The 27,652-nt window shown below is 39.3% G+C and overlaps 1 protein-coding gene across 1 annotated transcript in view; it reads right to left on the reverse strand.

Annotated features, from left to right (window-relative positions):
* Nucleotides 1–300: 300 nt before the first annotated feature.
* TSG101 (tumor susceptibility 101) overlaps nucleotides 301–27,652 on the reverse strand; it is a 55,476-nt gene continuing 28,124 nt past the window's right edge. The window contains exons 7-10 of the mRNA XM_049890606.1: nucleotides 24,404–24,495; nucleotides 3,551–3,753; nucleotides 1,878–2,117; nucleotides 301–631 (exon numbers count right to left, since the gene is read on the reverse strand). Of these exons, the coding sequence (XP_049746563.1) occupies nucleotides 542–631; nucleotides 1,878–2,117; nucleotides 3,551–3,753; nucleotides 24,404–24,495 (625 nt within the window). The 3' untranslated portion in view covers nucleotides 301–541. The remainder of the gene's footprint in view (nucleotides 632–1,877; nucleotides 2,118–3,550; nucleotides 3,754–24,403; nucleotides 24,496–27,652) is intronic.

Below are 27,652 nucleotides of genomic sequence, written 5' to 3' on the forward strand. Positions count from 1 at the left end.
GGCTGTAATGTTTAAAGAAACAGACTGCCACATCTGTCACAGAGCAGCTGATGGGTTTGACCCTCCAACCTTTCATTTAGCAGCTAAGCGCTGAACCATTGTGCCACCAGGGCTCCTTGCCTATGTGGTATATCCCATATTCAACAGAATTTACTTTATATGCCACAGAGTAAATAATAATACATTTCAATGTAAGATGGGTAACGTGTTTTTGTTTGCTAAATTAAAAACTGTGCTGCTTAGTAGTTTCATCGATTTTTCCTAACGGAATTCAATGAAGAAAAGAAGATTTATGCAACAAATTTTATTTAGCATAGTCAGTCCCAACATTCAGCACAAAAAGAGTTTACAGAGAATAGAAAGTGCATTAATAAAAGCCAGTCTTTACCAAAAGAAAACAGAAAATATATTATTGATTCAAAATATTTTACACTTGAATGATGTACTGCAATAACTTATTCTGGGCACCTACCGATTAGGGAAAGGAAGAGAAGGAAAGAACGCTTTAAGAAGAGCTCAATCTCCGCTGCTCTCAGAGTAGTCAGTAGAGGTCACTGAGACCGGCAGTCTTTCTTGCTTTTTGCATTAGTGCCCTCAGCTGGAACTGTTTACGGGACAGAAGACGTACATGCTAGGAGAGGGGAAAAATTCAGTAGTTTAGAAAGGCTTTGATCCAGGCCCAGGCATTCAGTATCAGACAAGTTTTAACTTAGATGGCTTAAACACCCTAAACTTAATAGTTATATCAACCTTCCTTTGGAACCAGTACCACATTAAATGTGGCTTCTTTAATTCTACCAGATTGATGCTGGCTGACTACGTTAAGGCAAGTAGTCTTCTGAGACCTGCTAATGGCTTATTCACAGGGAAATTGCTACATTACAGGGTTTGGCTCAGCAATTTTAAGTTGCATCTTGAGACAGTCAAGATGCCAAGGAAACTTGTACTGTGACTGTAACAAAAGTTACAAAACAAAACTTTGGTAATCGTGACTTTATCTCACTTGGCTAAAAGAAGGGGGAGTGAGGAGCAGCAAAGGAAGAGCTTTTGTCCCCAGTCTGGTGCCCTGCAAATGGCAAAAGCTCAATTCTTTTCCCCTCTTGCATCTCCATATGTGTCCTTCCCTAGCTGTGCCACCCAAAGAGGGGAGAGTATACTGAAAGGGAGTTTTCCCGAAGGGTCTGGTTTATACCCACGGTTCTGGGTATCCAAGTACTTGCACCAGGTCCCAGGTATGTGGTCTGGCCACTCACCCATAGTGAAATAGGCCAGCTCAGCAAGCGACCTGACCAACGAGGCACCAGCAGAAAGTTATTATTCTTAAAACCAGGTTCTTCATGACCCACTAGACAGCAGTAGCCAAGTATGGCTTACTGGATCGTCATGTCTGTACAACAGTATTAAGCCTGAGACAAGCTTCACTCAACAGGGCTCTAGTATCTGCAGAGCTGTTTGATCTGGGAAAACTGGTCTAAAATTATGAAACTCTAAGAAGGTATATGGAAAAATAATGGAAGTGGGTCAGTGGGTGATCTCAATTTCAGTGGTAAGACCTGAAAGAACCAATGAAACCTGATTGTGCCTCCTGTACCGCTCAGGCACAGCACTAAGAAGAATTACACTCATCTTGATGTTGCCTGGTGTGGTGGGGGACAGCAACCACTAGCCCACTTTCCTCCCCCTACTCAGACCAATTCTAGCACTCTACAGATGGAAAGACAGTGCTCACAGCTATACAACTCACTAGCTCTCTTTTGGGGAGGCAAGGAATCTCAACCTACCCTACAGAGAAACCCTCCTGGCTTGTGGTTTTCATGGTCAGTGCCTGTGAAAGCAGGAGTTCCCAAATCCTAGAAGGCAGAGTAAGGAAGTCATACCTTCAGGAAGACATCCAGGTCTATTACTCCCCGCCGCAAGGCTTCTCCGAGGTAAAAGATAGTGTCTTCAATAGCATTTTCCTCTGCGTACAAATTTAGGATCTGTTTGTATAGTGGGGCTGTGGGAATGATAACTTCATCGATATCATTGTTTTCAGACTGATTTTCCATTTTCTCAAGAGCAGAGCTGAGTTCTTCATCCTTCTTTTTCAAAAGTTCGATGTTTTTATCAACCTCAGCCTGAAAACAATAATAGTCCCAAGGTGATGATTTTTATACTAATTGTACACAATTATCAGTTTGTCAGCCATTTACAACTCAGTTTCACAGAAACAGACTCGAGAATAAAAAAAGCTATGTTTACACAACTCATGCCATAAGATTACTGTTTCTGTTAACACACTGATCCAAGGTAAGAGGAAGAGGTGTGATCTAATATACTGAGTGAAAACAGGATAATGCTGAAATACTCTGGGCTGAGCAGTGACACATGTGCTTGCAAACTAAGCCATCAGACAAGATGCTTTCCAGTAAGAGGTTCCCTGCATGGACAATGATAAAAGAGGTCTTTCCTCCAAACAAGTGTGAGCATCTGCTGGACAACAGTAACCTTCCTTGGTCTGGAAAGAGGATTCAATGCCCAGAGCCCTGGAATGCTTGCACTCTAGTCACAAGACATACCAGGTGGTGGCTGTGGCTCTGAATTATACTGGTGTCACTCCTGAACTTCTGAAAATAGCTGGCTGATGCGAAGCTCATTTACACATTAGTGCCACTTTGTAAGGCCAAATCACTTTGTCCAAAGCTCTCAAAGTCTCAATACCTCTTTACCTTTTCATCCAAAAGGCACATTTATTTGAAGAAATTCCCCCTCATGCGGATGAAAAGTAGAAAGTAGAAGCTGGCCCTCAAATTATGCTAGTGCCCTTTTTTTTTTTTTTTGGTAATTTTTGATTAAAAAAGTATATAGAACATTTACCATTTCAACATTTTTTTACAGGTCTAATTCAGTGGCATTAATTACGTTCATCATGTCATGCGACCATCAATGCGAGTGCCTCTTAGTCACCATTAAGCAACAAAATCACAGGGCCGACTTACACACTGACTGACTCTCCAGGGCCAGCAGTTTGATAGAATAAATATGAGAAGGCTTAAAGAGCTAAAGTTTGCATATACTATGTTAGTATGTAGCTCTTAAGTCACATAACTATGTCTAGATTATTATGTCAGAAGGGTTCAATGAAGATGCTTTTTAATACAGCTGAAACAACATTTGGAAATAATAAAATAGAACTGTCCCTTCAGCCTGCAAAAAGATCTGCAGATCTTTATCATGGCTCAGAGCTCTCTCAAATTCTTATTTCTTGGTAACTGTCTGGCAACATCAAGCATTCAAATAGTCCTCCTTTGGGCCCAAACATTATCTCTTAGGGTGAAGATGCAATAAAAATGCTCTAAATATCATCCAGCTCCCTATCAAAGACCAAATTTCAAAAATAAACTCCATTTTTAACAAAGCAATAGGAAAACTATACTCAAATGCTTAAAGACACCTATAATTTTCTGCAATCTTACACTCACAACATCCAGGGTAACCAAAGTACATATAGAACACTTTGCCATGGCTACAATTCAGTCTGAAAATAGGAACTCTTCAACAAGCTACTTACTACTTCTTGATCTAAACGGGTAACCATCTCTTCCAGTTTCTGGTGACCTTTTTTTAGGTCTTCCTCTGTTCGCTTCAAGGCATTGAGCTCTGCCTGGGCACGGTCCATTTCCTCCTTCATCCGCCATCTAAGTTTGTCACTGACTGCAGAGATGAGAGAGGCTCGGATGGTGTCCTCACTGATTGTGCCATCCCTACTGGGACCTGAAGGGAAAAAGGCAAAAACCATTTGCTTGTTTCTGAAACTCTTTCTATTCCTCAGGAACCTTCAGAAAGCAGGACAAAATATGAGCTGACACTTTCAAAGTGGGAGGAAAGAAGAAAATTTATATGTTAAATGCTATAATTGCATCTGAAACAACATAAAAATCTGAGTTAAATTAAATTCAGAAATATTTGCCCTGAAGGAGATACTATTAATCTTTATTTCTCTACTATTAATCAATCCACTTTTTCTACTTATAGCCTAATGAAGTATTGGGTTATTTTCTCAATGAGGCTGGCTATGCCCCTAGATATTACAACTATTTCTAAGTAAAAACATGACTTTTACTCCTTTATTCCTTACCAAAAGACTAGGGAAGATTGAAAGAACAAAAGAGAATGACATCCAAAAAACTCAACAGCTAATAAAACTTCTGTTTACTCTCAGATTCTTTACTATTCTTTTGAGAGTCTCCTTTCAAACAGTATCTTATATAACTTCTTTGCACACTGCAGATCAAATGAACTTATCTCCCAGATACTTTCTTCAAAATGATTCCCCTTTAACATAAGTACAGATAATTTTTATGACCATCAATGTTCTTCAGTTATGACCCTAAATCAGGGAATATATAAACGGTATTTTGAGTTTCAATTATGTTTGATGTAATACCACGTGAAGAAATAAGAAGTATATTTAACCTTAATTACCTACAACAAATAAATAAATTATTACAGACCGATAGTATCACGTTCACGTTGCGCTGAAAATTCTTATCACCTTGAGTTCCACTTATTAGGGGAAAAATACCCCTTCTGTTTGCAAAAAGGTACTGAAACTCTCACCACTCATGTTACCATCCATTACAGGCTTCTCCCTGGTAACCAGTCACACTGTCTCCAAAAGAAAACGGTGCTGTCCAAACACACTGCCACGGGCCCCGCATGTGGCCCTCAGCGTCCATGTGAGCACAGCTCTCGAGACTCCATAACCTTGCCTGGTCACTCCCCTTTTTGGTTCATGATTAGTAAAGCTGTCTTCTTGTAGAAGCTGGCTGATACCCAGGTTACTGTGAGTGCTTTTCAGGGCCTCTGTAATGACACTAGCAGACTTTGGAGTTCTCAAGTGCCACTGGTTTCAAAAGAGTCTAGAGTTCTGCTTCTTTTAGTTCTTTCTCCCATTTCCACCACTTAAGAACTACCTTTTCTCTCACTTGGACTTTCTTCTTCTTCCAAGGAAAAACGTATGCGTAGCCTCTCTTGTGGCCAGGTTTTCCTGAAGAATGCCTTTTTATCCAGTTGTCTTAGGTACCTTGCTTGCACAGTGAAAAGAAGCCTTCCAACATCAGACTCACAGTGTTGACTACTTCTCCCAACAGCTGCCTTCCTCTTTCCAGCTAGAAACCTCTTGCTGAGGAGAGCCAAAATGGAATCCCATCCTTAAGGGCTCACACACTGGCAGTTGATATTTTTGGTTGATTATTAATATACAAATCTATATAGCATATAATTTCCAGAATTATTTTCTGATTTTATAAAAGTATTTTAGCTTATTATTTCATATTTCTGAGAAGCAAAGGTATTTACTCTTTCAGACAATCTGTGCTTTGAAAATTCAGAGTCATAAAGCTAGAGGATAACTATATTTCCCCAATGAAAACTGGGGTCTAGGTTTCAAAACCCTGGCCTCTTAATAGCTAGTTTTTCCAAAGTGTTCTCATCAATTTACTAGCTACTGCATCAGCTCTGGGCTCATTTCCCCAAATTTTTCTCGCTATTTTCTTCTCTGGTACTACAGCCTCCTCTGACCTCTTGACTCACTTCCTCCCCTACACACAGGAAAAACACCAGTATGATTCTGGCAACTTTCCTGAATTCACCAATTCGTATCTCCACTTAGTCCTTCTGATGCCCCTGACCTCTATCTCCTACCACCCCTGCTCCCAGGGAGCATCTCCCCTCAGCCCTGATTCTTTGCTTATTTGTTGTATCCCTGTAGACAGGCTGTCCGCGAAGGTGGTCTCACTCACGTTCTGTGAATCACCAGGACTTCTAACTACAAAAGCCTTGCCTGCCCATAGCCCAAGCAAAATCCTCAATCCTTTTGATTCCTTCTTAAAGCCCTAAGTCCCCTTTCACCATCTTCCCACAAAGGCAAACGTCTTCAAAGAAGATTGACATAATCAGATGGGAGTCTTCCACTCTCTCTTCTCCCTCTCTGCTGTGGAACAAGATCCCAAGACCTTTGATTATGTGCCTGACTCCTCACTGTCCCAAAGTACTAACCTCCCTTTCTCAGTAAGACGACTTGCTTTCCTCTAGATTCCTTAGAAGGACCAGATGCTCTTTAAGCCTTGTCTACCCTTCTTCCTATTCTAATTAGTCAAAGTGCAGTGACTGCTTAAGCTCTTCTCTTGGCTAAGATCCATTTATAGGCCTCAAGACTCTTACTAGCCCAAAACCTTGAGTAATCTTTGAAACCCTATTCTCTCTAGTTCTCCTCTCCTCTCAGTTAAAAAGTCCAGTTTTATTCAGCATCACTCTAATCTATGGATTCTTAATGCTGATGACTGTACCCCTCAAGGGACAAAAATTGGTTCTTGGAAGGTAAAAAATAAATCATGCTCTTTTTATGTGTAAAGAAGAGACAGACATAAAGCACAATAATGAGATACATAGGATAATCTGTGGCATTAAAATTTCACGGAGGGTGATTAGGAAAAAATGTCAGAAAAAGGCTTCTTAAGGTGGATATAAAGAAAAAAAGGTTAAAAAACACTGCTGTAATCCATGATTCTTGTTCGTCCACCTGATGTTTTGTTATAACGGTAAACTTTTAGTTGCTGGTCTTGTCACCATATCCCAATCTCATTTCTAAAATTGTGGTCTACATTTGTTTATAACACTTAAAATTATACTAATCACATTTTACGAAAAGGAAACTTCTGACAGTGCCCCTGAAGGCCTCACAAATGACTTGGGTGGTGTAACTACCTACCAGATAATCTTGCTTTTTTCCATAACCAGCTCCACCTCCCCCATCAAAAAATGTCTAAGCCATTCCAAACAAAAAGAGCTTAAAGCTCTTGAATGTCTGATTTTGTCTTCATTCTGCCTTTTGAAACATTCCTTTCTCCTCCATTCTGTTAGAATGTTGAAGAAGGTAATTATTGAAATTGCTTAAAAGTATACATAAGATCAAAGATAAAATGGTAAGGTAGTATTAAATCAAATGAAGGTGGTATTACAATAAATGAAAGCTCTAAACAATATCTCTACAATCTGAAAATTAAAAAAACTGAATATCTAAAGCTTGTCTTTAAGCGATGTTGAAAAGTGATTTACAGAGTGAATATACTTAATATCACAAATTTCAACACTTATTACTGCTTCTCTTTATTCAAAGAATTCTGACTAAGAAGCTACCACAAGTCAGTGTGAAGCACTTCAAGAGTCAAAATGCTTTAAAGATACCATTCCTATCCCCAAGGAGACTTTGTTTACCAGGGTATGTCGAATTAATATTAACTATCATTCAATCTCTTTGGCTTGCTTTGGTTTGTGATGGACAGAAAAGTGAAAACGAATTTATAATTTTGGTTTCTCACAACAAATTAGAAAGATTAGAAAAAACTGCAAACCAATAAAATCTGAGAGAATTTTATTGAAGCAACACAAGATGGAGTACATCAAATCTCTGCTGTAACAACCCATCTTTCGATACACAAACCAAAGTTAAGCTTCCAGCCTATTTTCTATTTGCAAAAAAAAAAAAAACAAAAAAACTCGAGGTACAGGAATTCCCTGCAATTCCTGGCTTGTAACATGACGGTGGCCCAGTCCATGCCCAGGTATGCACACATCCTCCTTTTTCAGTGTTCCATGTTGCCCTTCTCATCTTCAAATTTTAATACCAGGCAGGAAATTTTGGGCAGAGCCTAATCTTTTTAAGATATGCCTTTTTTTTGGTACCATGGAATATTTTTAAAGTCCAAACAAAATAAAACATTTTACAGTTTGATTCTGTGTAGTAAAGAATTAACCTTACCCAAAGAGATGTGTGGCCTTTGCCCTTGGCTCCTGGAGGTGATTTCTAAGCTGCTGAAATGTCCTGCCCGATAAAGGTGTCTTTGTTTACTGGGAGGCCTTGGCCACACTGGACAGTCTGACAATGGGATTTATTGTGGGGACTTTGGGCCACATGGCATCAGCTTCTAGTGAGTTATCAATGTGTGTGATCTTGAGGACCCCTGAACTTGCAAATGGTGTCAAAAGTGAGCGTGTATACATGTTGTGTGTGCTGCAAATATATTCATATGTAAAATAAAGCACATGGGGGCACAGTTATGGATACTTCCCTAAACATAACCAAACACCTTGTGGCACTGGTTTACTGGGTCTGAGGGTTTAGGACGATAGTCTCATGGGGCAACTTGGGCAAGTGGCATAATAAAGCTCATAAGGATAATGTTCTACACCCTAGTTTGGTAAGCAGAGTCCGGGATCTTAAAAACTTGGAGCGGCCATCTAAAGTGCAACTATTGGTCTCTATGTGTCTGGAGCAAAAGAGAAAGAAGGAAACCAGACTCAAAGAAGAAACTAGTCTACAGGACTAATAGTGTACACGAACCACAGCCTCACCCACCTTGAGGCCAGAAGAACTAGATGGCGCTCTGCTACCACTACTGACCATTCTGACCAGGGACACAATAGATGGTCCTGGATAGAACGGGAGAAAAACGTTGAACAAAACTCAAATTCCTAAAAAAGGCCAGACTTTCTGAACTGCTAGAGACTAGAGGGCCCTCTGAGGCTACTGCCCTGAAATACCCTTTAAACTTAAGAGCTCAAACCACCCCCAGTGGCCACCTATCAGTCAAAAGACAGGGTGGCTCATAAAATAAATAATATTGCCCATGAGTAAGTACTATGCTCCTCGAAACAATCACCTAAATGATACCTAACCATCAACATTTACCCTAGACCAAAAGTGAGATGGTACGGAGGGAGAAGGAAGCTGGATTAACGCAAATAGAACAACCAGAATGGAAATAGTAAGAATGCTGACATTGTGAAAAGTATAACCAATGTCACTGAATAATACATACAGAAATTGTTAAATGTGAATCTAATTTACTACGTAAATTTTCTCTAAAAACACAGTAACATTAAAAAAAAAAAGTGAAGGTGATCTTGTGGGTTCCTAAGCTTTACAGGTCCTTAATTGAAGTGTTTTCCTACTTAATAAAAAATTTCTCCATTCATGGAAATTTGTAGAGTTAAGTCAATCTACTCAAATGAGGATCTTACACATAGTATGTCTCCTCTGTGAACAAAACTTGCTCAGCAGAAGCAGTGCCACATTTTACCAGTCTATTTCCCAGTATTTTTTTGTAGTCATTATATAATTTACATATATTTCATTCTCCCAATATATGTAAGAAAAACCAAAAGTGATATTTCCATGCTTGTTAAATATACATAACAAAATATATCAGAGAATTAATTCTATTTCATTAGAACCTTTCAAAGACTCAACATGAATTAAAGACTTTAGTTGTTCAGTCATCTGAACAGAATCAAAATCTCTAGTTTCTTATACTGCACTCATTACTAAGTCCTCAAAAAAGAACAAGGAGCCCTGCTGGCGCAGTGGTTAAACACTCGCTGTGAACAGAAAGGTCAGCAATTTGAATCCACCAGCCATTCCCCGGGAGACAAGACCTGGTGATCTGCTCCAGTAAAAAGATTACAGCCTTGGAAACCCTATGGGGCAATTCTACTCTGTCCTGTAGGGTCACGATGAGTTGGAATCGCCTCAATGGCAATGGGTTAAAAGAGCAAAAAGGCTAATTTTACAAGGGTTTAGCATTTTGTGCCCAAAGAGAGATTTATGAAATGAGGACTAGTGATTAAGTCCTCACTGTATGATAAGTATGTATTAATTACAGAAATTTAAAAACCTGTTTCTAAAAGAACTTTCTCATTATAACCTACCTGAAATTTTATTATGATTCCTGAGAGAAAGGAAAGTCCTTTTCCCAGAGATTGGGTGCCCAAAGCACATGAGTAAAGTAAGACAGATGTGTGAACAATCAGATGCAGCAGTGAAAGTGCTCCATTATTCTGTGTAGGTGTCATCTGAACTAATAAAGGCTTAAGGGTCTTTTTACACACAAATACATCAACAAACTTTGTTGGAGTTATTACATCTGGTCTAATGGATCAAGTTATACTGATGCTAAATTTTCAAATTCCTCTTTTAAAAACACAAACACACATTTAAATTCTGGAATTTATAATCCGTTTCTCTTATAAACACATAAGCCAAATATTACCGTAACAGCACTGGACTAGTCCTTCCTAAGACTCTCCGCCAAAGCCACTAACACTCAAAATGGGAACCAAGCAAACAGTTGTCACCGGACTCATAAAGGTCACAGTTTACCTCAGGAGGCTACAAATGTCAAGAGTAGACCAATTCCTTATCTCTGTCACACAGGTCTTATGTATATCTAAACTTATTATAAATCTAACCACTTTCTAAATAGAAGAAAATTGTAATTAAGGTCTGAAACATAAAAGTCAAAAAAGAAAAGCCCCAGATTAAAGTTCAAAATTGGATGAATCTTGCCACATTAAGAGATCATTTACAAATAAGAAAAAAGATTTGGTAAAAGATTCTTATTTACTTCTTAATCACTTTTCGAATTTCTTTCCCAAATATCTTAAAAGAAATTTTAATATTCTCTATACTATTATAATGAGCCTTAAGTTAAGAAGAGTTAGTGGCAAAGTGCCATGCCCCAGATTCTTGCACACTGACCTTGAACCACCCAGTCAGATTTCAGAAGTGCTCTTCCACAATTCCAGATTGGCAGCAATTGAAAAGGTAGCACAGATTTTGAGGAAGTGCTAACCTAAGCAAGACCTCAGTTAAATGTCAGGCTAGGATCTGATCATCAAATTTGGTCCTTAGGAAAAATGACAATGTTTCTAGTATCAGGAAAACAAAACTCTACCTAACAGATCCAATAATTCAATGACGAATTTAAGCCAGTATCTTCAAACTGCACTAGTACACGCTACCTGACTTAAAACTATCTCTTGAGACAATCAGTGTCATTTACCTGCTAACAGTACTCAAAAAGGAGCCCTACTGGTGCAGCGGTTAGGCACATGGCTGCTAACCAAAAGGTCAGTGGTTCAAACCCACCGGCTGCTCCACAGGAGAAAGATGTGGCAGCCTGCTTCCGTAAAGATTTACAGCCTTGGAAACCCTATGGGGTACAGTTCTACTCTGTCCTATAGTGTTGCTATGAGTCAGAATCGACTCGACAACAGTGGGTTTGGTTTTAATAGTACTCATTGATGATCACTATTTCCTATAATTCAAAAAGGTGCTATTTTATATTAGAGAGATAATCCATGGTAACTCCAAAGTAAAATACAAGCTCACAGTAACTTTTTTTGACTGTACCTTTAACCAGCAAAAGTGAATCACGTGCCCACCATTTTGACTTCTGGCTATTACTTGCTCAGATCCACATAACGGTCCTTGGTCTGGCATTTGTACTACACAGCAAACCATGGTGCCTGCCTGAACGATCCCAAACGGTAGCTTACTAACCATCTACTGAATCAGACCTAGATCAAGCCCATGTGAGGGTTGTTTCCTTTTATTAAAAAAACGAACAACAGTGGGTCAATCTCTGAAGCAGCAGCAACATATCAAACAACTATATGAGCAAAGGTGTTCTGGTAAGTGCTATTAAGTGCAAAATTAGCAAATTCGTTTACAAAAAATCTTTTATTTACAGACTACAAATATTTAAGCTACTACTACTACTAACAGGCTTTGTTCAAGGCTATGAAACTTCCAAGAAATCAGGGGACCTCAATTTATCTTTCTTAAAAAACTATCAGAGCAACATCCTCTATTTAAGCTCAAGAAAGTTTCTATAACCACAGTCAATAAGAAAACGTTTATTTAAAGGAAAACCATCAGCAGGTTTGTACTTCTTGAAAACAAATAAACACCACAAAGAAAGATTTAAATTAGTTTACATAAAAAATTCAAGTTCTAAAAAGTGGAGGTAAGTAGGTATGGATCTCATTAAAATAAGATGTCAAAATGATAACTACTTTAAGAGAGGAAACCCTGGTTGGTAGCTCGAATCCACCAGGTGCTCACTGGAACAGGCTACAAAATCACTCGATCATCATAGTAAGTCATAAAAGATAAAAGATGTTACCTGCAGGTGTAGGCCCAAAGGCCACTCTTAAAGGTATGAGTCAGAATCACAGTCATTCCCCCAAATTATCATTTTTTGTTAAACAGAATAATTTTTTAAGTACCTACAGTGTTAGAGGTATCCTACTGGAGTAATCATAGAAAGCCAAATGAATCAGTTTCCCCTTTCTTTCATCTGTTATTAAAATTGAAATCAATAAAAAAACTATAAATTACATAAAGCCTTCTTTAAGCTTTCAAAATCTATCATTATTGTTTTGTACAACTAGATTTCTATGCCAGAATGGCTTGCTTTAATACTTAGCACACCAAACCTTCAGCATTTAAATTTGTACTCGTGACTCACTGACTGCTCAGAGTTGGAAGAAAATGCTACTTACCCTAATGACGAGGCAGGTATTCTTAAACGAAGTCTGTGAAAGATTGTGGAGAAGAGGCACCCAACCCACACACAAGCAAGTGTGCACCTGTACACCCATATGAACGGGGTGTCTAGGGTGCCATATCCTGGAAGGATAGTTTTTGTAAGCCAAACTCATTAATCCAGGAAGGCCAGAGAAGCAAGAATAGCACTGGACAAGACAGTCAAGAAAACCTTGTCACATTTACTAGCTTCTATCCTCAAAGGAATTTAACTCAATAGGCAAGCTTTTTTATTTTCTTTAGTTCTTCCTTTCTATCTAAATATTTAGAATGAAAAAATACAGAAACAAAATAATTCAGTCGCATTTATAGGGTTTTCCATTCTCACATTTTTAAAGGCTTTAACAATGGTAAAGTTGGTTTCTAAAATGTCTGTTAGTAGTATCCCTTCAAATTTACTGTTTCTGATCCTTATTTACATGATTAATTCTAGGAACAAAATCTTAAAATTACATTATAAAATTCTTAGGCTGAGATATACAGTACTTAGGAAGCTTTCCTAAGAGGAGTTCTGTAGCAGGTACTGGCTTTAACTGTCAGGGAGTAAGAATCCGCATAAAGCTAGTTCCTATAAACACCTGAGGTCAAGTATATCCCCGCTTCCTACTTTTTCATTATCTCTGACACCAGCCGCTCCCTGAAAGCACTCTTTTTCTCTGATGGGTTCGATAACTGACTGTAACATTTCACACAGCTCATGGACTATACTTACGGTTATGTGGTTTACTGGGGGTAGTAACAGGACATAACCAGAATGGGATACAAATAGAAGTAACAGGACACAGCTCGGGTTCAGCGTCAAGAAGAGGCACACTAGCAAGGTCTGGAAAGGTCCCTGTAGCAGAGGCATACCCTTCCCTTCGGCCATCAGGACCGCTCTTGGCCAGGACGGTCCTTGGAGCAGAAATGCTCCCTGCCTTTTCCTGGCCACTGCCGCTGCTGCTTCCTTCCGCTGGCTACCACTTCTCAGTCATTGCAACAGGTACCAATACTGCTTCTTGGCCAGGCACTGCTTCTCAGCTGGCCCAGTTCCTAGCGCAGCTCTCCGAGTTCTCACAGCTCTTGCCTCTTGCAGCTCTCCATCAACGTAGCAGCTCTCAGTGGGTCCATGGAAAGGTATTTCTGCACAGGGCTCCTGTGTCCCAAAGGATGTGCCATCCCTTCCAGCTCTTGTCAACCAGGAAGCCCCCGAACTTCTGTGTTCCAGGACTTTTATAAGCCAGTCCACATGTTCCTTGTCAATTACTAGGCAGAGCTAGTTTGTCAGTTACTTTATCAATTACAAGGTGGAAGATGGGGAGGTTTCTAGCCAGACTAAAATAAGAAACCCTGAGGAATAATCAACAACTCCAGAAATTCCCTAAGTTGTTTTTCCCAAGAACCAAGAATAAAGGCCATATAAGGTGATGACACACCTCACAGTTCATCCCCTGGCCCTTTGGTCATAGGTTCTTTCGCATATTTTGTTATTTCCCCCTCCCTAAGCGTTTGACCAGCAGTATCACAACCCTGGTCCAATTTAGTCATTAACAATTACTGCACACACAGGGCAAAAGTTCAGGTCTGCTGCAGGTGTCCACCTGCTCCTGCCAGGTTCCACAAGCAGATGTCATTTCAGTTTCACTTCTTCTGGCCTCTCGGATCACTGGGCAAAGAGACCGTATCTCTTGCTCTGAGCCTCCCCTGAGGTGTCAGCATACTAAAGCATTTAAAGGACATTAGTTTTGGCCACTGTACTGGTCTGGTCCAGCATGTGCCTCCCCCTTTCACAGTTACAGCTTCAACAATTACAGTGTTTACAATTACATATGTCACCATTACATTTTTTACCATCACAACCTTCAAAATTACATTTGTCACAATTACATCTTTTAGTAATCAGTCCTGCTTCCGTTACTCACAGCCGAATCATACAGTCTTACCAGCATGTTCCCAGCCCTCTCTTCCCCAGATCCACCTGGAAAAGAGGAATCTATCTGTGGGGATCCTCCCTTGTGTCCCCATATTTTGAGCACGAGCATACATTCTCTTTATCTCCACCTGTTTCAGAAAACCAACGTGTAAGTGGCTCATCTTTATCAAATCAATGCTCTGAGGAGAAAAGCATGTGCCTTGTTTTGTAGAATCTTCTTTTCTGGCTATTTCACCAAACTCTGAGCCTCTGCATCCATCATGGGCAAACAAAGCCCAATCTAGGGCAAGCCACCAAATTATAGTTAAGTCCTGCTGCCTACGCTAATTTGTGGTGTCAAATCTCTCTCATCCCATCACCTGGGGCTAGGTCAGCAGGTACTGGCCACAAGCTCAGGAGCCCACATGACTTTCTCCCACTTCAGACTATCTGGCCTCAAAATCTCTCCTTCCCCATTTACCTGGTCAGCGGACAAGACTACATCATCTCACATACTTTGGACATGTTGTCAGGAGGGATCAGCCCCTGGAGAAGGACATCATGCTTATTAAAGTAGAGGGTCAGCAAAGAAGAGGAAGACCCTGAGTGAGATGGACTACACAGTGGCTGCAACAATGGGCTTATGCATAACGATTGTGAGGATGGAGCAGGACCTGGCAGTGTTTTGTTCTGCTGTACATGAGGTCGCTATGAGTTGAAACCAACTTGATGGCACCTAATAGCAACAACAACAGGTCAGCAGGTGCAAGAAGAACACACTCAGACTCAGCCCAATTCTACACTGCTGCACTCCCTCACTGCCACTCATCTCATGGACCCAGGTGGTTACCTCAAGTGAGCACACCGGGCTTCCATTAACTTCCAGTCTTGTAAGGGGTTCTTCTGATGGGCACTGACATGTTCTACTTTGATGCACCCATCTGATTTCTGCAGGGTTGTGCCCCACATGGGTACCTCTTTAATAAGCCAACAGCTTGCCGACCTTCTTCTCGGAAGTCCAATATCTAGCTAGTAATTGCCTTTTAAATGCAAATCTCCTGGTGTCATAGGTTTCTGGCATTAACACCTAATCAACGCTGCACACAGGACTATTATAAATTAACAACCTGTGTGGACTTGAGCAATCTTCCTACTTCCCCTTTTAGCATATCTGTTTATGCCTTGTATTAGGGCTCCTAAGGTTGTCCCTATTTTTTCTTCCATGATCTTTATCGTTTTAGTCTTTATGTTTAGGTCTTTGATCCACTTGGAGTTAGTTTTTGTGCTTGGTGTGAGGTATGGGTCCTGTTTCATTTTTTTGCAAATGGATATCCAGTTATGCCAGCACCATTTGTTAAAAAGACTATCTTTTCCCCAATTAACTGACTCTGAGCCTTTGTCAAATATCAGCTGCTCGTATGTGGATGGATTTATGTCTGGGTTCTCAATTCTGTTCCACTGGTCTATGTGCCTTTTGTTGTACCAATACCAGGCTGTTTTTACTACTGTGGCTGTATAATAGGTTCTGAAATCAGGACGAGTGAGGCCTCCCACTTTCTTCTTCTTTTTCAGTAGTGCTTTGCTTATCTGAGGCTTCTTTCCCTTCCATATGAAGTTGGTGATTTGTTTCTCCATCACCTTAAAAAATGACATTGGAATTTGGATCGGAAGTGCGTTATATGTATAGATGGCTTTTGGTAGAATAGACATTTTTACTATGTTAAGTCTTCCTATCCATGAGCAAGGTATGTTTTTCCACTTAAGTATGTCCTTTTGAATTTCTTGTAGTAGAGCTTTGTAGTTTTCTTTGTATAGGTCTTTTACATCCTTGGTAAGATTTATTCCTAAGTATTTTATCTTCTTGGAGGCTACTGTGAATGATATTGATTTGGTTATTTCCTCTTCGGTGTTCTTTTTGTTGATGTAGAGGAATCCAAGTGATTTTTGTATGTTTATCTTATAACCTGAGACTCTGCCAAACTCTTCTATTAGTTTCAGTAGTTTTCTGGTGGATTCGTTGGGGTTTTCTGTGTATAAGATCATGTCATCTGCAAATAGAGATAATTTTACTTCCTCTTTGCCAATCCGAATGCCCTTTATTTCTTTGTCTAGCTTAATTGCTCTGGCTAGGACTTCTAGCACAATGTTGAATAAGAGCAGTGATAAAGGGCATCCTTGTCTGGTTCCCGTTCTCAAGGGAAATGCTTTCAGGTTCTCTCCATTTAGAGTGATGTTGGCTGTTGGCTTTGCATAGATGCCCTTTATTATGCTGAGGAATTTTCCTTCAATTCCTATTTTGGTGAGAGTTTTTCTCATAAATGGGTGTTGGGCTTTGTCAAATGCCTTTTCTGCATCAATTGATAAGATCATGTGGTTTTTGTCTTTTGTTTTATTTATGTGATGGATTACATTAATGGTTTTTCTGATATTAAACCAGCCTTGCATACCTGGTATAAATCCCACTTGATCGTAGTGAATTATTTTTTTGCTGTGTTGTTGGATTCTATTGGCTAGAATTTTGTTGAGGATTTTTGCATCTATGTTCATGAGGGATATAGGTCTATAATTTTCTTTTTTTGTGATGTCTTTACCTGGTTTTGGTATCAGGGAGATGGTGGCTTCATAGAATGAGTTGGGTAGTATTCCGTCATTTTCTATGCTTTGAAATACCTTCAGTAGTAGTGGCCCTTTTAGCATATCTGATTAGTACTGCCTGAAGGGCAGGCTTACACGTCTTTGTTTTTCACAATATTCCATATTCATTTCCATAATGTATTCAGGTCTGTTTTACAATACCAGGTAGGGGAAACAGCCCCTCAGTCTGACCAATATTCATAATACATTTACATAAACAGATAATGCCTTTACATAAAGCTTTTTAAACACTGCAATTTCATCTTTTCTCTTTTCCACCCCCTGACTATTTTACTTATTTGTATGCCTACGGTCTCAGGTCCCTGGCTGGGTCGAACCAGAAGAACTCTGGTCCCTCACCATTCATTATGATTAACCTGCCAGGCACTCGTCCCAGGCCACTCCAAGTGTGGCTTTTCTTTCCTCACTATTCGGGAATAATAACAACCAAAGTAGCCATCCAAAAAATCAAAAGATTCTCATCCTCCTGTTTTCCCTTCTCTTCAAAATTCATATATTCCAATGAGCTCAAACCATTGCAGCAAAGCTCACCAGCCTGACACCAATCTGAAAGATAACCATGAGAATAAGAATCACAGAATTCTGATTCCTATGAGGCAGAGGTCAAGTATATCTTTGCTTTCAAACTTTTTCATTATCTCTGATATCAGCTGGTTCGATAATTCGCTGGAACACTTCACAGAGCTCACAGACTATACTCATGATTACGTGGTTAAACAAAGTAGTAACAGGATATAAACAGAACAAGATACAAATAGAAGTAAGGAGACACAACTCATCTCCAGCATCAGGAAGAGGTACATGAGCAAGGTCTGGAAAGGTCCCCGAAGTAGGGGGCACGTCCCTCCCTTCAGCAATCAGGACAGCCCCTGAAGCAGAAATGTCCCTGCCTTCTCCTGGCTGCCACCACTTCTCAGCTGGCCCAGGTTGTACAGGTCATAGTGCAGCGCTCACAGCTGTCCAGGCTCTCAGCTCTTGCAGCTCTCCATCAGTGCAGCAGCTCTTCATCACTGCAGCAGCTCTCAACCAGGTTTGAGAGGATTTTCAGCATGAGGCTTCCATGTCCCAAAAGATGGGCCATTTCTCCCAGCTTCTGTCAATCAGGAAGCCTTCAAACCTCCGTGCTCCAGGGCTTTTATAAGCCAGTCCACACGCTCCTTGTCAATTACTGACTGGAGCTTTCTTGTCAGTTACTTCGACAATTACAAGATTGTGGGGAGGCGGGGACACCCTAGCCAGACCTGACAAAAGTAACAAACCGTCAGGGGTAGTTGTTTTTCCCAAGAACTGAGAACAAAGGCCACATAAGGCAATTCCACACCTCATAATTACCATTCACAGCAACTTTCTGGTAAAGAGTGGAGGCCAGATTGTCTCCTGATGGGTGTGACATCCCCAATAATTAAGGCTGCAGCTTTTTATTATTTTGGACAAAACTACATAAATTATATTAACTTTAAACATCTTTCCACCTAAGACTGTATAAGTATAGTACCTTGGACCTTGCCAGAGTTCAATTCTTGTTTAAAATTACATATAAGAGTATTAAAATATCTGGAGTGCCAGGTTAAATATGGTAAGAGAGAGGGTCATCATTAATATTTGTATATTTCCATAAGCATCTTGCCTGGAGAGCTCCCAACCCCTGATTTTGCCAAAAGATGGTAAGAAAAAAAACAAAACAAAAAAACTTAAAATGAAAAAAATATAATTGGGAATAAGCACCCATTCTTCAATATTATTAGACTGCAACACCAAAAATCATACTGTATCTCTGCTAAAGGCCTAAGATCTAGACTTCAGAATTATGAATCAGCTATCATCCTCTACATAGCCTTCTGAAATCAGCCTTCAAAAGAGAACTTCCATACTTTGCTAAGACTGAGATTATAGGACTGCCAAAGTCTTTTAAATGTAACTCCTCTTTTTTTGATGGAGGTAGGGGAATTCAACAACTTCATGGATAGGAATCAGCATGAATCCAACCCCCAAAATGTGGAGACTGATCGAGGCCCCACTTTCTCATTTCTCAATCATTTGACACCAGCTGCCCCTGTGGCACACTCTCCTTCTGACCCTAGCCACTCAAAGCTGGGGCAGATCTCCCAGATTAAAAGAATACCATCCTTTAGATTGCCAAATAAGCAGATGCCAGTCAAAAGTCTGGCAGTCTATATGACATACTCACGTTTAACCTGTTGGTTCTCCCTTCTCCTTTGGGTTCAATAATTTGTTGGAACAACTCAGAGAACTCACAGAAAGTACTTATGATAATAGATTATAGCAAAAGGATACAAATCAGGGCGGTCATAAGAAAGAGACACATAGGCAAGGTCTACGAGGGTTCCAGTACAAAGCGTGCATATCCCAAAGAGGATGCATCACCCTCCCTTCACCAACCAGGAAGCTCTCTAAGTCTCCATGTTCAGAGCTTTCATAAGTCAGTCATGATTGAGCCCTCATGGCATATGCATGATAGGCTAAATCATGCCTCCTGAGCTTAGCTGACATCAGCCTACCAGGTAAGTCTTTTCTGGTCTGGCTACCCCCGATTTGTTAGCACAAATCTTCAGGTATGGTCTGGAGGTTTCAGACAAAGGCACCGCAATCACGCCCAGGGTTATTTCACAGAAAACAAGGACAAAGGCCAAAATTATTTTCCACTACAAAACAGAGGATGGCTAAGAAACCTTGTAACATCTCACATGGTGTTCATACCCATCGTTTTTTAAGGATCTTGTATGTAAAACTGGTTAAGACATATATATATATGAATAAAATCATGGACAAAGTAGTTTCTCTTTTTCCTGTGATACGAAAGACCTGTTTGTATTGTTTCAATACATATTACCACCTAGATTTTTAAAAATGTAGTTCATTTTTTTTGCTTTCCATGAGAATAGGTTTGTTCTTTCATTACTCACTGGTTACCAAAGTAAGGATGAATTAAAAAATTTCAACAGCCTAGACAATGAGCAGTCTTTAAAGCTTTGGTTTTGAGATTTTGTAGAAATTGGTTTTATTTTGCTCTGAAATTTTAAATCCATTTTAAAAGTATGATGCTGGTTAGTATATAATGAATGGCTGTGACTAAAACTAAATGACAGTGTTTGTGTCTTGCTTTAAAAATAGAGTGAAAAAATTCTATTTCACTTAGGCCCTAACATATCCTCCTATAAAATATAAATCAAAGTCCTATGGCAACAATGCAAAGGAAATCCTGTGTCGCAAGACCAATAAATTACAATATAACCAACGTGTCACTTTTTAATAAGCTAAAAATAAACCTCTGAGCTTACTTAGTAGGGAATTTGGAATATGAGATAGAACAAATCACTACATGGGAGGGGGCAGGGCTGATCTGAAACCAAATATGATTATCTAATACTACAATGGCCCAAACTTCTATTAGCCGTTATTGTTATCAGTTAAGAACATCATCAAAAACATTCCAAAATCAGTAACAACTTGATCAAAAACACTCCAAAATGAGCTCTTGCAAAGTAGGTTAGTGTGATGTCAGGAGTAGGAATAAAAATATCCAAGTGGGATATGGAACAATGAAAAGATAATTTTTTTCTCATGTCAGAAAGAAACTATTAGAAGTACACAGCATGTGTATCAAGGCAAAAATGATTTTCAATATGAAAGACTTATGTAGTTTGTGTTGAAAATATCAAAAGTTGTTGTTCATAAAAATATGAGGCTTACTTTCTCTGACAGTATCTTTTAAAATAAATTACAAGCATTACCTCATACACATAATACAAAACTTTCTATTTGGAAATGGAATTCCACTGGGACAAAGGAAAAATTAATGTTATACATCACAAAGGCACATCTATCCCTTCATGGATTATTTTCTCCAAAGAACTGTCCCTCAAGATATGCTGTAGCTACCTACATAACACCTTTCGAGGACAAAAATCCAAACAATAGATTCTAAGGTGTCCAAACACCAGATCCGTCTTACTCAAGGTCAAGTTCCTAGGGCAGAAGCACCTCATTTTGTTATTTTCCTTCTGACCTGCCCTCCTTGATTATATCAAAGTTTCCAAAACACTAAGTAAATCAAGATTGAAGATATCTGTACCACTTTCTGATAAAACTACTCCACTGAGATGAAATAAACCTGGAGATTCTGGCACAAGGGAAGCATGGCTGATAGTAGATCCTGGGACCAATTGGTTCATTGCCCTTCTTCACACATTTATTCATAAAATGTGGCTTTGCTGAGTTATACTTTTCTGGGTATCATATTGGACCACATTATAGTAACATTCTTGAATACTTGCTTGATAAATCTTAAATCTTTCTTAATTCGGGTTATAACATCCAACAACTCCATCCCTCCCAGGTCACTGCCACCCAGGTGCACCACCAGCACATCAGGATCTGGCAGATGGCACTGTGCGTGGATTAACTGAGCCCACATCACGCCACCCTTCCTATCCAGTGGAGTTTGGCATCCTCCACAGAAATGCCCAGCTGGGAACCAAAGCTTCTCTTGAGTGCCCGTTTTTCAACCCAGAAAACATATGAATGACCACATATCCATACCTGCTTCTACTTTCTTCTGGCATCTGCTATTAAGAAAACATAAACACATATTAATGTTGCCTCCTTAACTTATACTTTTTAACTTGGTGGTGGTTTTAAACCTTTAAAATCAGAGTTCAAGTTCTCTGATAGTTTGGGAATGCCAATATGGTAAAAGTTACATGCCTAGTCCTAACACAAATGTTTCACTCTTAAGAAACATATGCTTCAACCTGAAGAAACAGAAATTTAAATTTTAAGTGTTTTAAAATTTAAGTTTTATCCTCAGCTATCAAGAAAAGTTTACGTTCCTCCTGATGTTTTTGCTGGAAAACAATGCCTGCAATGGCAACGAATTTTAAGGTAAGTTGCCCAGCTCCACATCTTTTCCCTTCGGTCTTCCAGTGGAAAATTTTCTTGGAAAGACAATATCTAAAATACACACCTGGCTTTATAATGATTTCTGGAAAGAATTTAAGTTACAGATCCCAACTTTTCCCTCCCTTAAATAATAAAACAAGTTTATTAAAATATCACTGCAATTGCCCAGACCTGATGGGGAAGCACCACAGACCACCCGGTCCAGGTTTTCCACTATTCAACAACTGTCTGCACTACTTAGTCAATGCCCTCGGTGAGTTCCAATCTCATGAAGGGCTGTTTTGAAGTCAAGGTCGGCAGGAAGTTGTCTGCCCATGTAACAGAAAAGCTGTAAAATGAAATGGAAAAATAAATAATCTTCTTTCAGATGTTCAAAACTCTCCATCAGAAAGAGTCAGAGAGAGCTGCTTTAAGTCCCCAGATCTGCATCCATCCTCAGCCTTCTTCACTTACTGTCTCTGAAGAGGCTGCTATAAGGAATGCCATCTCTTATTACTTTTTAGATGATTCTTTTACTTCAGCGTTGTTGTAGATGGGTGAAACCAATACTTGCACAGGCAGCCACATCAATAATAAAAAGACAAGTTGGTTAACGGTGCCTTTAGTCAAGTGTTGTTTTACAGTATAAATTCAAAACTCTTAAGAGTGAAACTACCAAGTTCCAAAAGTACATGGATTAATAACCACATTCATTTTATTATATTCTCATGGCCTCAGTAACACAGAGAATAACAACACAAATCCTGACCATTGATATAGTGATCATTTGCTAACCCTCATATTCAAATGATACTTTTATGTTTCTACTTTCCTTTATTCCAATTTTAAACTTCAGTAGTGTTTTGCACAATGCACCACTGAAAAACAATGAAAAAGATCAAGTAGACAAGCAACAAAGGATAGAAAAACAATGTGCACTAAAAGATACCCTCTGTTTTTTGTTGTTAGTTGCTGTGGTTCTAGATTATCATAAAAAAGGTCATTTGTTTCTAGCCTAAGATAGTACTGTTGAAAAATAAATAAAATTTAAGTTTTTTTAACAACCTGTTTTAAAATCACAAACATAAGATCTGATCTGAAATATATCATTTTCCCACACGCCTATTTTCAGAATATATGAAAATCATTTATTCTGAGATATAAAATGCCTCATGTATATTGTACTGAAATGGGTTAACATATAAAAGTTTTATAAACAAAGGTCTTTACAACTCAAAGGGATTACAGCAGCATCCCAATTAGAAACAGGGTGACCAAGAGTACTACTCTCATTTTATTCATGATGTCTGAATGAAAAAGGAGGGCTTACCAAGATTTGGAGTGTTCGTGGATTAAAGAGCTCCCTAACTCAAATCATTTAAATTATACTGTAGAAAAAGAGCTACATTAAAGTAAGAGCACATTTTAATAAATCAAAATCATGGCACTAGAACTTCAATACCTAGAGTGTACCAATGGCAAAAACAGTAGAAATAAACAGAGCATATACATCAGGAATCAGGGTAACTGCAAGGTATCAGAAAATGTAAGAGAAAAATAAATTTCATAAGATTCCAAAACCATTCAGGCATTCGGCAGAACACTGAATGGCAAACTTCGATATATCAAGCACCATTCTGGGTATTGATGGTGTGTAGGTTATGGGTGGAAGAGGTTATGGGTGGGGGGTGGGAGTGGCAGATTGATCAGGGCAGGCCTGGCTGTTTCATGCAAAGGAAAAAGGCAGTGGAGAAGCCCTAAGACAGGAGAATAGTAGCAGGTGATGAGTTCTGAGAAGTTACTAGGTGGGTGGTTAGGGGGAAGTGGAGAGACACAGGATCACGTAGTGCCTTCTAGGCCTAAGAATGCTGCACTGAACTGACTACAATGGGAGAATATTGGAACATTTTCGGCAGCAGAGTGACGGGAAAGAGTGATTAAGAGTAAACAAGACAGAGTAATAAGACAGATTTGATAAGACAGTGATAAGAGTTATAAAATAGATTTTTATGCCCTTGTGGTGAAGTTGTTAAGCTCTCGGCTGCTAACTGAAAGGTCAACAGTTTGAACCCAACAGTTGCTCTGTGGGAGAAAGGCGTGGCTGTCTGCTTCCATAAAGATTACAGCCTTGGAAACCCTAGGGGACAGTGTCACTCTGTCCTGTAGGGTCACTATGAGTTGGATTCGTCTAGATTGCAATGTTTTTTTTTTTTAAGGCTTATTTATATGATTAGAAATCACTTCAAGTTTTACATTATGGGACACTGACCCATTAAAGTTTTTCCTTTAAGGAAGGGAAGTATTCTAACATTGTACACATAAAAGTGAAATGCACTTTTTATAACAGGAGACTTTGATGTTCCCTATGTGGAGAAATACCTTTTTACGCAAATAACGCGTGCCTTTTTTTTTCTGTTTGTTTGCCAACCACTCCCTCCCCGCTGCAAGGTATTTTCTTAAGTGCTGCTTTGTGAATTTTTTTTTTTTTTTTTTTTAATATGTTGCTGTAAGTTTTCAAGGGTACTTACCAACAGTGGTCACAGGAGGCTGAGAAGGGTACTGGGAACTTGTTGTGGCAGGATATTGACCACCAGGTGGGTAAGGACAGCCTGGATAACCACTAAAAAAGGAACAAAAAATACTAGATATTTAGATGATACATTATAGTATCTTTAAGTTAAGCTTGACATATCATTGTTTCACCAGCCAATGAGTTTTAGAGCTACAGGTGTCTATTCAAGTAAAGTTCTATGGAAATGGCATTAATCACACTGGATTTATTTATTAGTTTTAAGTAAAAGCCTACACAGGAAATTAGGTTCCCATTTGAAAATTTTTTTAAACAAATTGATCAGCAACATTAGTTACATTTTTCACAATATGCCAACATTCTTTAATTGCATTCTGGTTGTCTGGATTTATTCTTAAAGTAAGTGGTTAAAATACTCTTGCTTGGCCCTGGTTATTTAAACGTCACCTTCACAACAGCAGAAAGCAGCTAGAATATTCCTCAGGGAAGTCTAAGTACCAGGACTGGAAGCAACAAACATTATATGAGAGAACTTTTTCCCTTTTGATTTCCTAGGCTACAGGAAAATGGTACTATTTAATATTCACCTGTGGTTCACTGGTAACCCTTGCAAACACTTATTGTAAAAAAAAGTCCTTTTTAACTAAATAAAGCTGTAAAAAATTTCTTCTCACTCTATGGCTAGTTTGTGACATTTATGTATTTCCATCAGAGTTGAAAGGAACTTTACTTAGAAGCATTCTACTCCAACTCCTATCCAACACTGTCTATAAATATCATTTTATGACATCCCTGACAACTGGTCATCTTTTTGGAACACTAAATATCATATCAATATAACTTCTAACTATGGTCCTAAATTTGCATTCTGGAAGGTCACAGAATAAGCAAATATTTGAAGACTTCTAACATTTTCTCTTCAGTCTTTTCTTCACCAGGTTAAATAGTCCTAGTTCCTTCAACCACTCTTCACAGGACAGATTAGATTTTCGGATACAGTCACCTTCCCCTGAATGTTCCACAGTTGTTAGTGTTTCCCTTATAATAGAGAAGAAAAGTATAGTAAGATGATTATTAGCTACCTGTTAGCTGGACAATAAATTTTGATTATTCCTACTTTAGTTATAACTGTCAGATCTATAACATCTGTAATTCTGATCAGCATGCCCCCTATAAGTCCTTTCAAGTTATTGAATAAAAAGCGCCAGCTGGTGTACTGGAGCGAGAGCTCTGAGTTCATGGTCAATAATTCTTTTTCAGTACTGCTATTCAAAGATTTCCCTATTTGTACTACCAGCTCACATTTTAACACTTGTTCCCAACAATATCATGGTTAGAGTAGACTTGCTGAAGATGAAATGTAATCACAGTACTTCCTTGCAAAATCAAAACAGAAAAAAGCTAAGTGCTTTTATTCTGGTGGGCCCATGTTGGAGGCTACTGAACACGACTTTCATTTCTAGTCTCTTTAGCAATCCATGCTAGAATGTTGCAAGGAAACATTGTCAATCTTACTGAAATTTCTGAACCTGCCTTTTTGAAACCTGGAATAAAAATTTTTTTTTTCTTGAGTTCTCCCCATTTTGCATACCTTTTCAAATATAAGCTATGATAATATTGCTGAGTTTTTCAGTAATATGGGATAAAACTTTTCTAGGACTACAAACAGTAACTTCAGATAACTCCCTGTCTCTTAATGTAGTTTGCTCAACTTCCCCTTCATGGTTAGTCTCCACATTCACGGATAATAACTTTTCTTGAGTAAAAAAAAAAATTGAGTGGTTTATTTTCTATCTTTGTACGTTATTAAAGGAGACATGGTGGCATGGTGGTTAAGTGCTCAGCAGCTAACCGAAAGGTCGGTGGTTTGAACCCACCAGCTGCTCCATAGGAGAAAGGAGTAGCAATTTCCTTCTGTAAAGACTACCAAAAAACCAAACCATTGCCATTGAGTCTATTCTGGCTCATAGCAACCCTGAAAGGCAGAGTAGAACTATTCTATAGGGTTTCCAAGGCTCTAATCTTTACAGAAGCAGACTGTCACATCTTCCTCCTATGGAGCAGCAGTAGGGTTCAAGCTGCTGATCTTTTGGTTAGCAGCCAAACATGTTAACCACTGCACCACCACCAGGGCTCCTTACACAAAGATCACAGATTGGAAGCCCTATGGGGCCGTTATACTCTATCCTATAGGGTAGCTATCATTTGGAATTGAGTCAACCGTAATGTGTGTTGACTTTGGTACATTATTAAACAATTTGCCCTGTGTAGTAAATCTTTTTTTCAATTTAAAAGCCCTTTTTTACCTAAGTGTTTTTAAGAAATAATTTTCCAAGACGCTCATATTCCTGTTTCTTTATGTGCCCCTTCAAAAATTCATTTATTTATTTATTTTGTTGTTGTTGCCTCTGTACCTTTGCTCACGTAAAATGAGTGGGCTGGGTTTGATAATCAGTAAGTTTCCTCCCAGTTATAAAATGTTATGACCTACTTTTGGTGAAGGGAAGGACAATACTCAATACAGGGAAGGTCAGCTCAACTGGACTGGACCAAAAGCAAAGAAGTTTCCGGGATAAACTGAATGCTTCGAAGGTCAGTGGAGCAAGGGCGGGGGTTTGGGGACTATGGCTTAAGGGGACTTCTAAGTCAATTGGCATAATAAACTCTATTATGAAAACATTCTGCATCCCACTTTGAAGTGTGGCGTCTGGGGTCTTAAATGCTAACAAGCGGCCATCTAAGATGCATCAATTGGTCTCAACCCACCTGGATCAAAGGAGAATGAAGAACACCAAGGTCACACAATAACTATGGGCCTGAGACAGAAAGGGCCACATGAACTAGAGACTTACATCATCCTGAGACCAGAAGAACTAGATGGTGCCCGGCCATAACCGATGACTGCCCTGACAGGGAGCACAACAGAGAACTCCTGAGGGAGCAGGAGAACAGTGGGATGCAGACCCCAAAGTCTCATAAAAAGACCAGACTTAATGGTCTGACTGAAGAATCCCGGCGGTCATGGTCCCCAAACCTTCTGTTGGCCCAGGGCAGGAACCATTCCCAAAGACTACTCATCAGACATAGAAGGGACTGGACAGTGGGTTGGAGAGAGATGCCGATGAAGAGTGAGCTACATGTATCAGGTGGACACTTGAGACTGTATTGGCACCTCCTGTCTGGAGAGGAGATGGGAGGGTAGAAAGGGTTAGAAACTGGCAAAACGGTCACAAAAGGAGAGACTGGA

This window comes from Elephas maximus, chromosome 7, assembly GCF_024166365.1.
Source record: "Elephas maximus indicus isolate mEleMax1 chromosome 7, mEleMax1 primary haplotype, whole genome shotgun sequence".
Taxonomy (NCBI): domain Eukaryota; kingdom Metazoa; phylum Chordata; class Mammalia; order Proboscidea; family Elephantidae; genus Elephas; species Elephas maximus.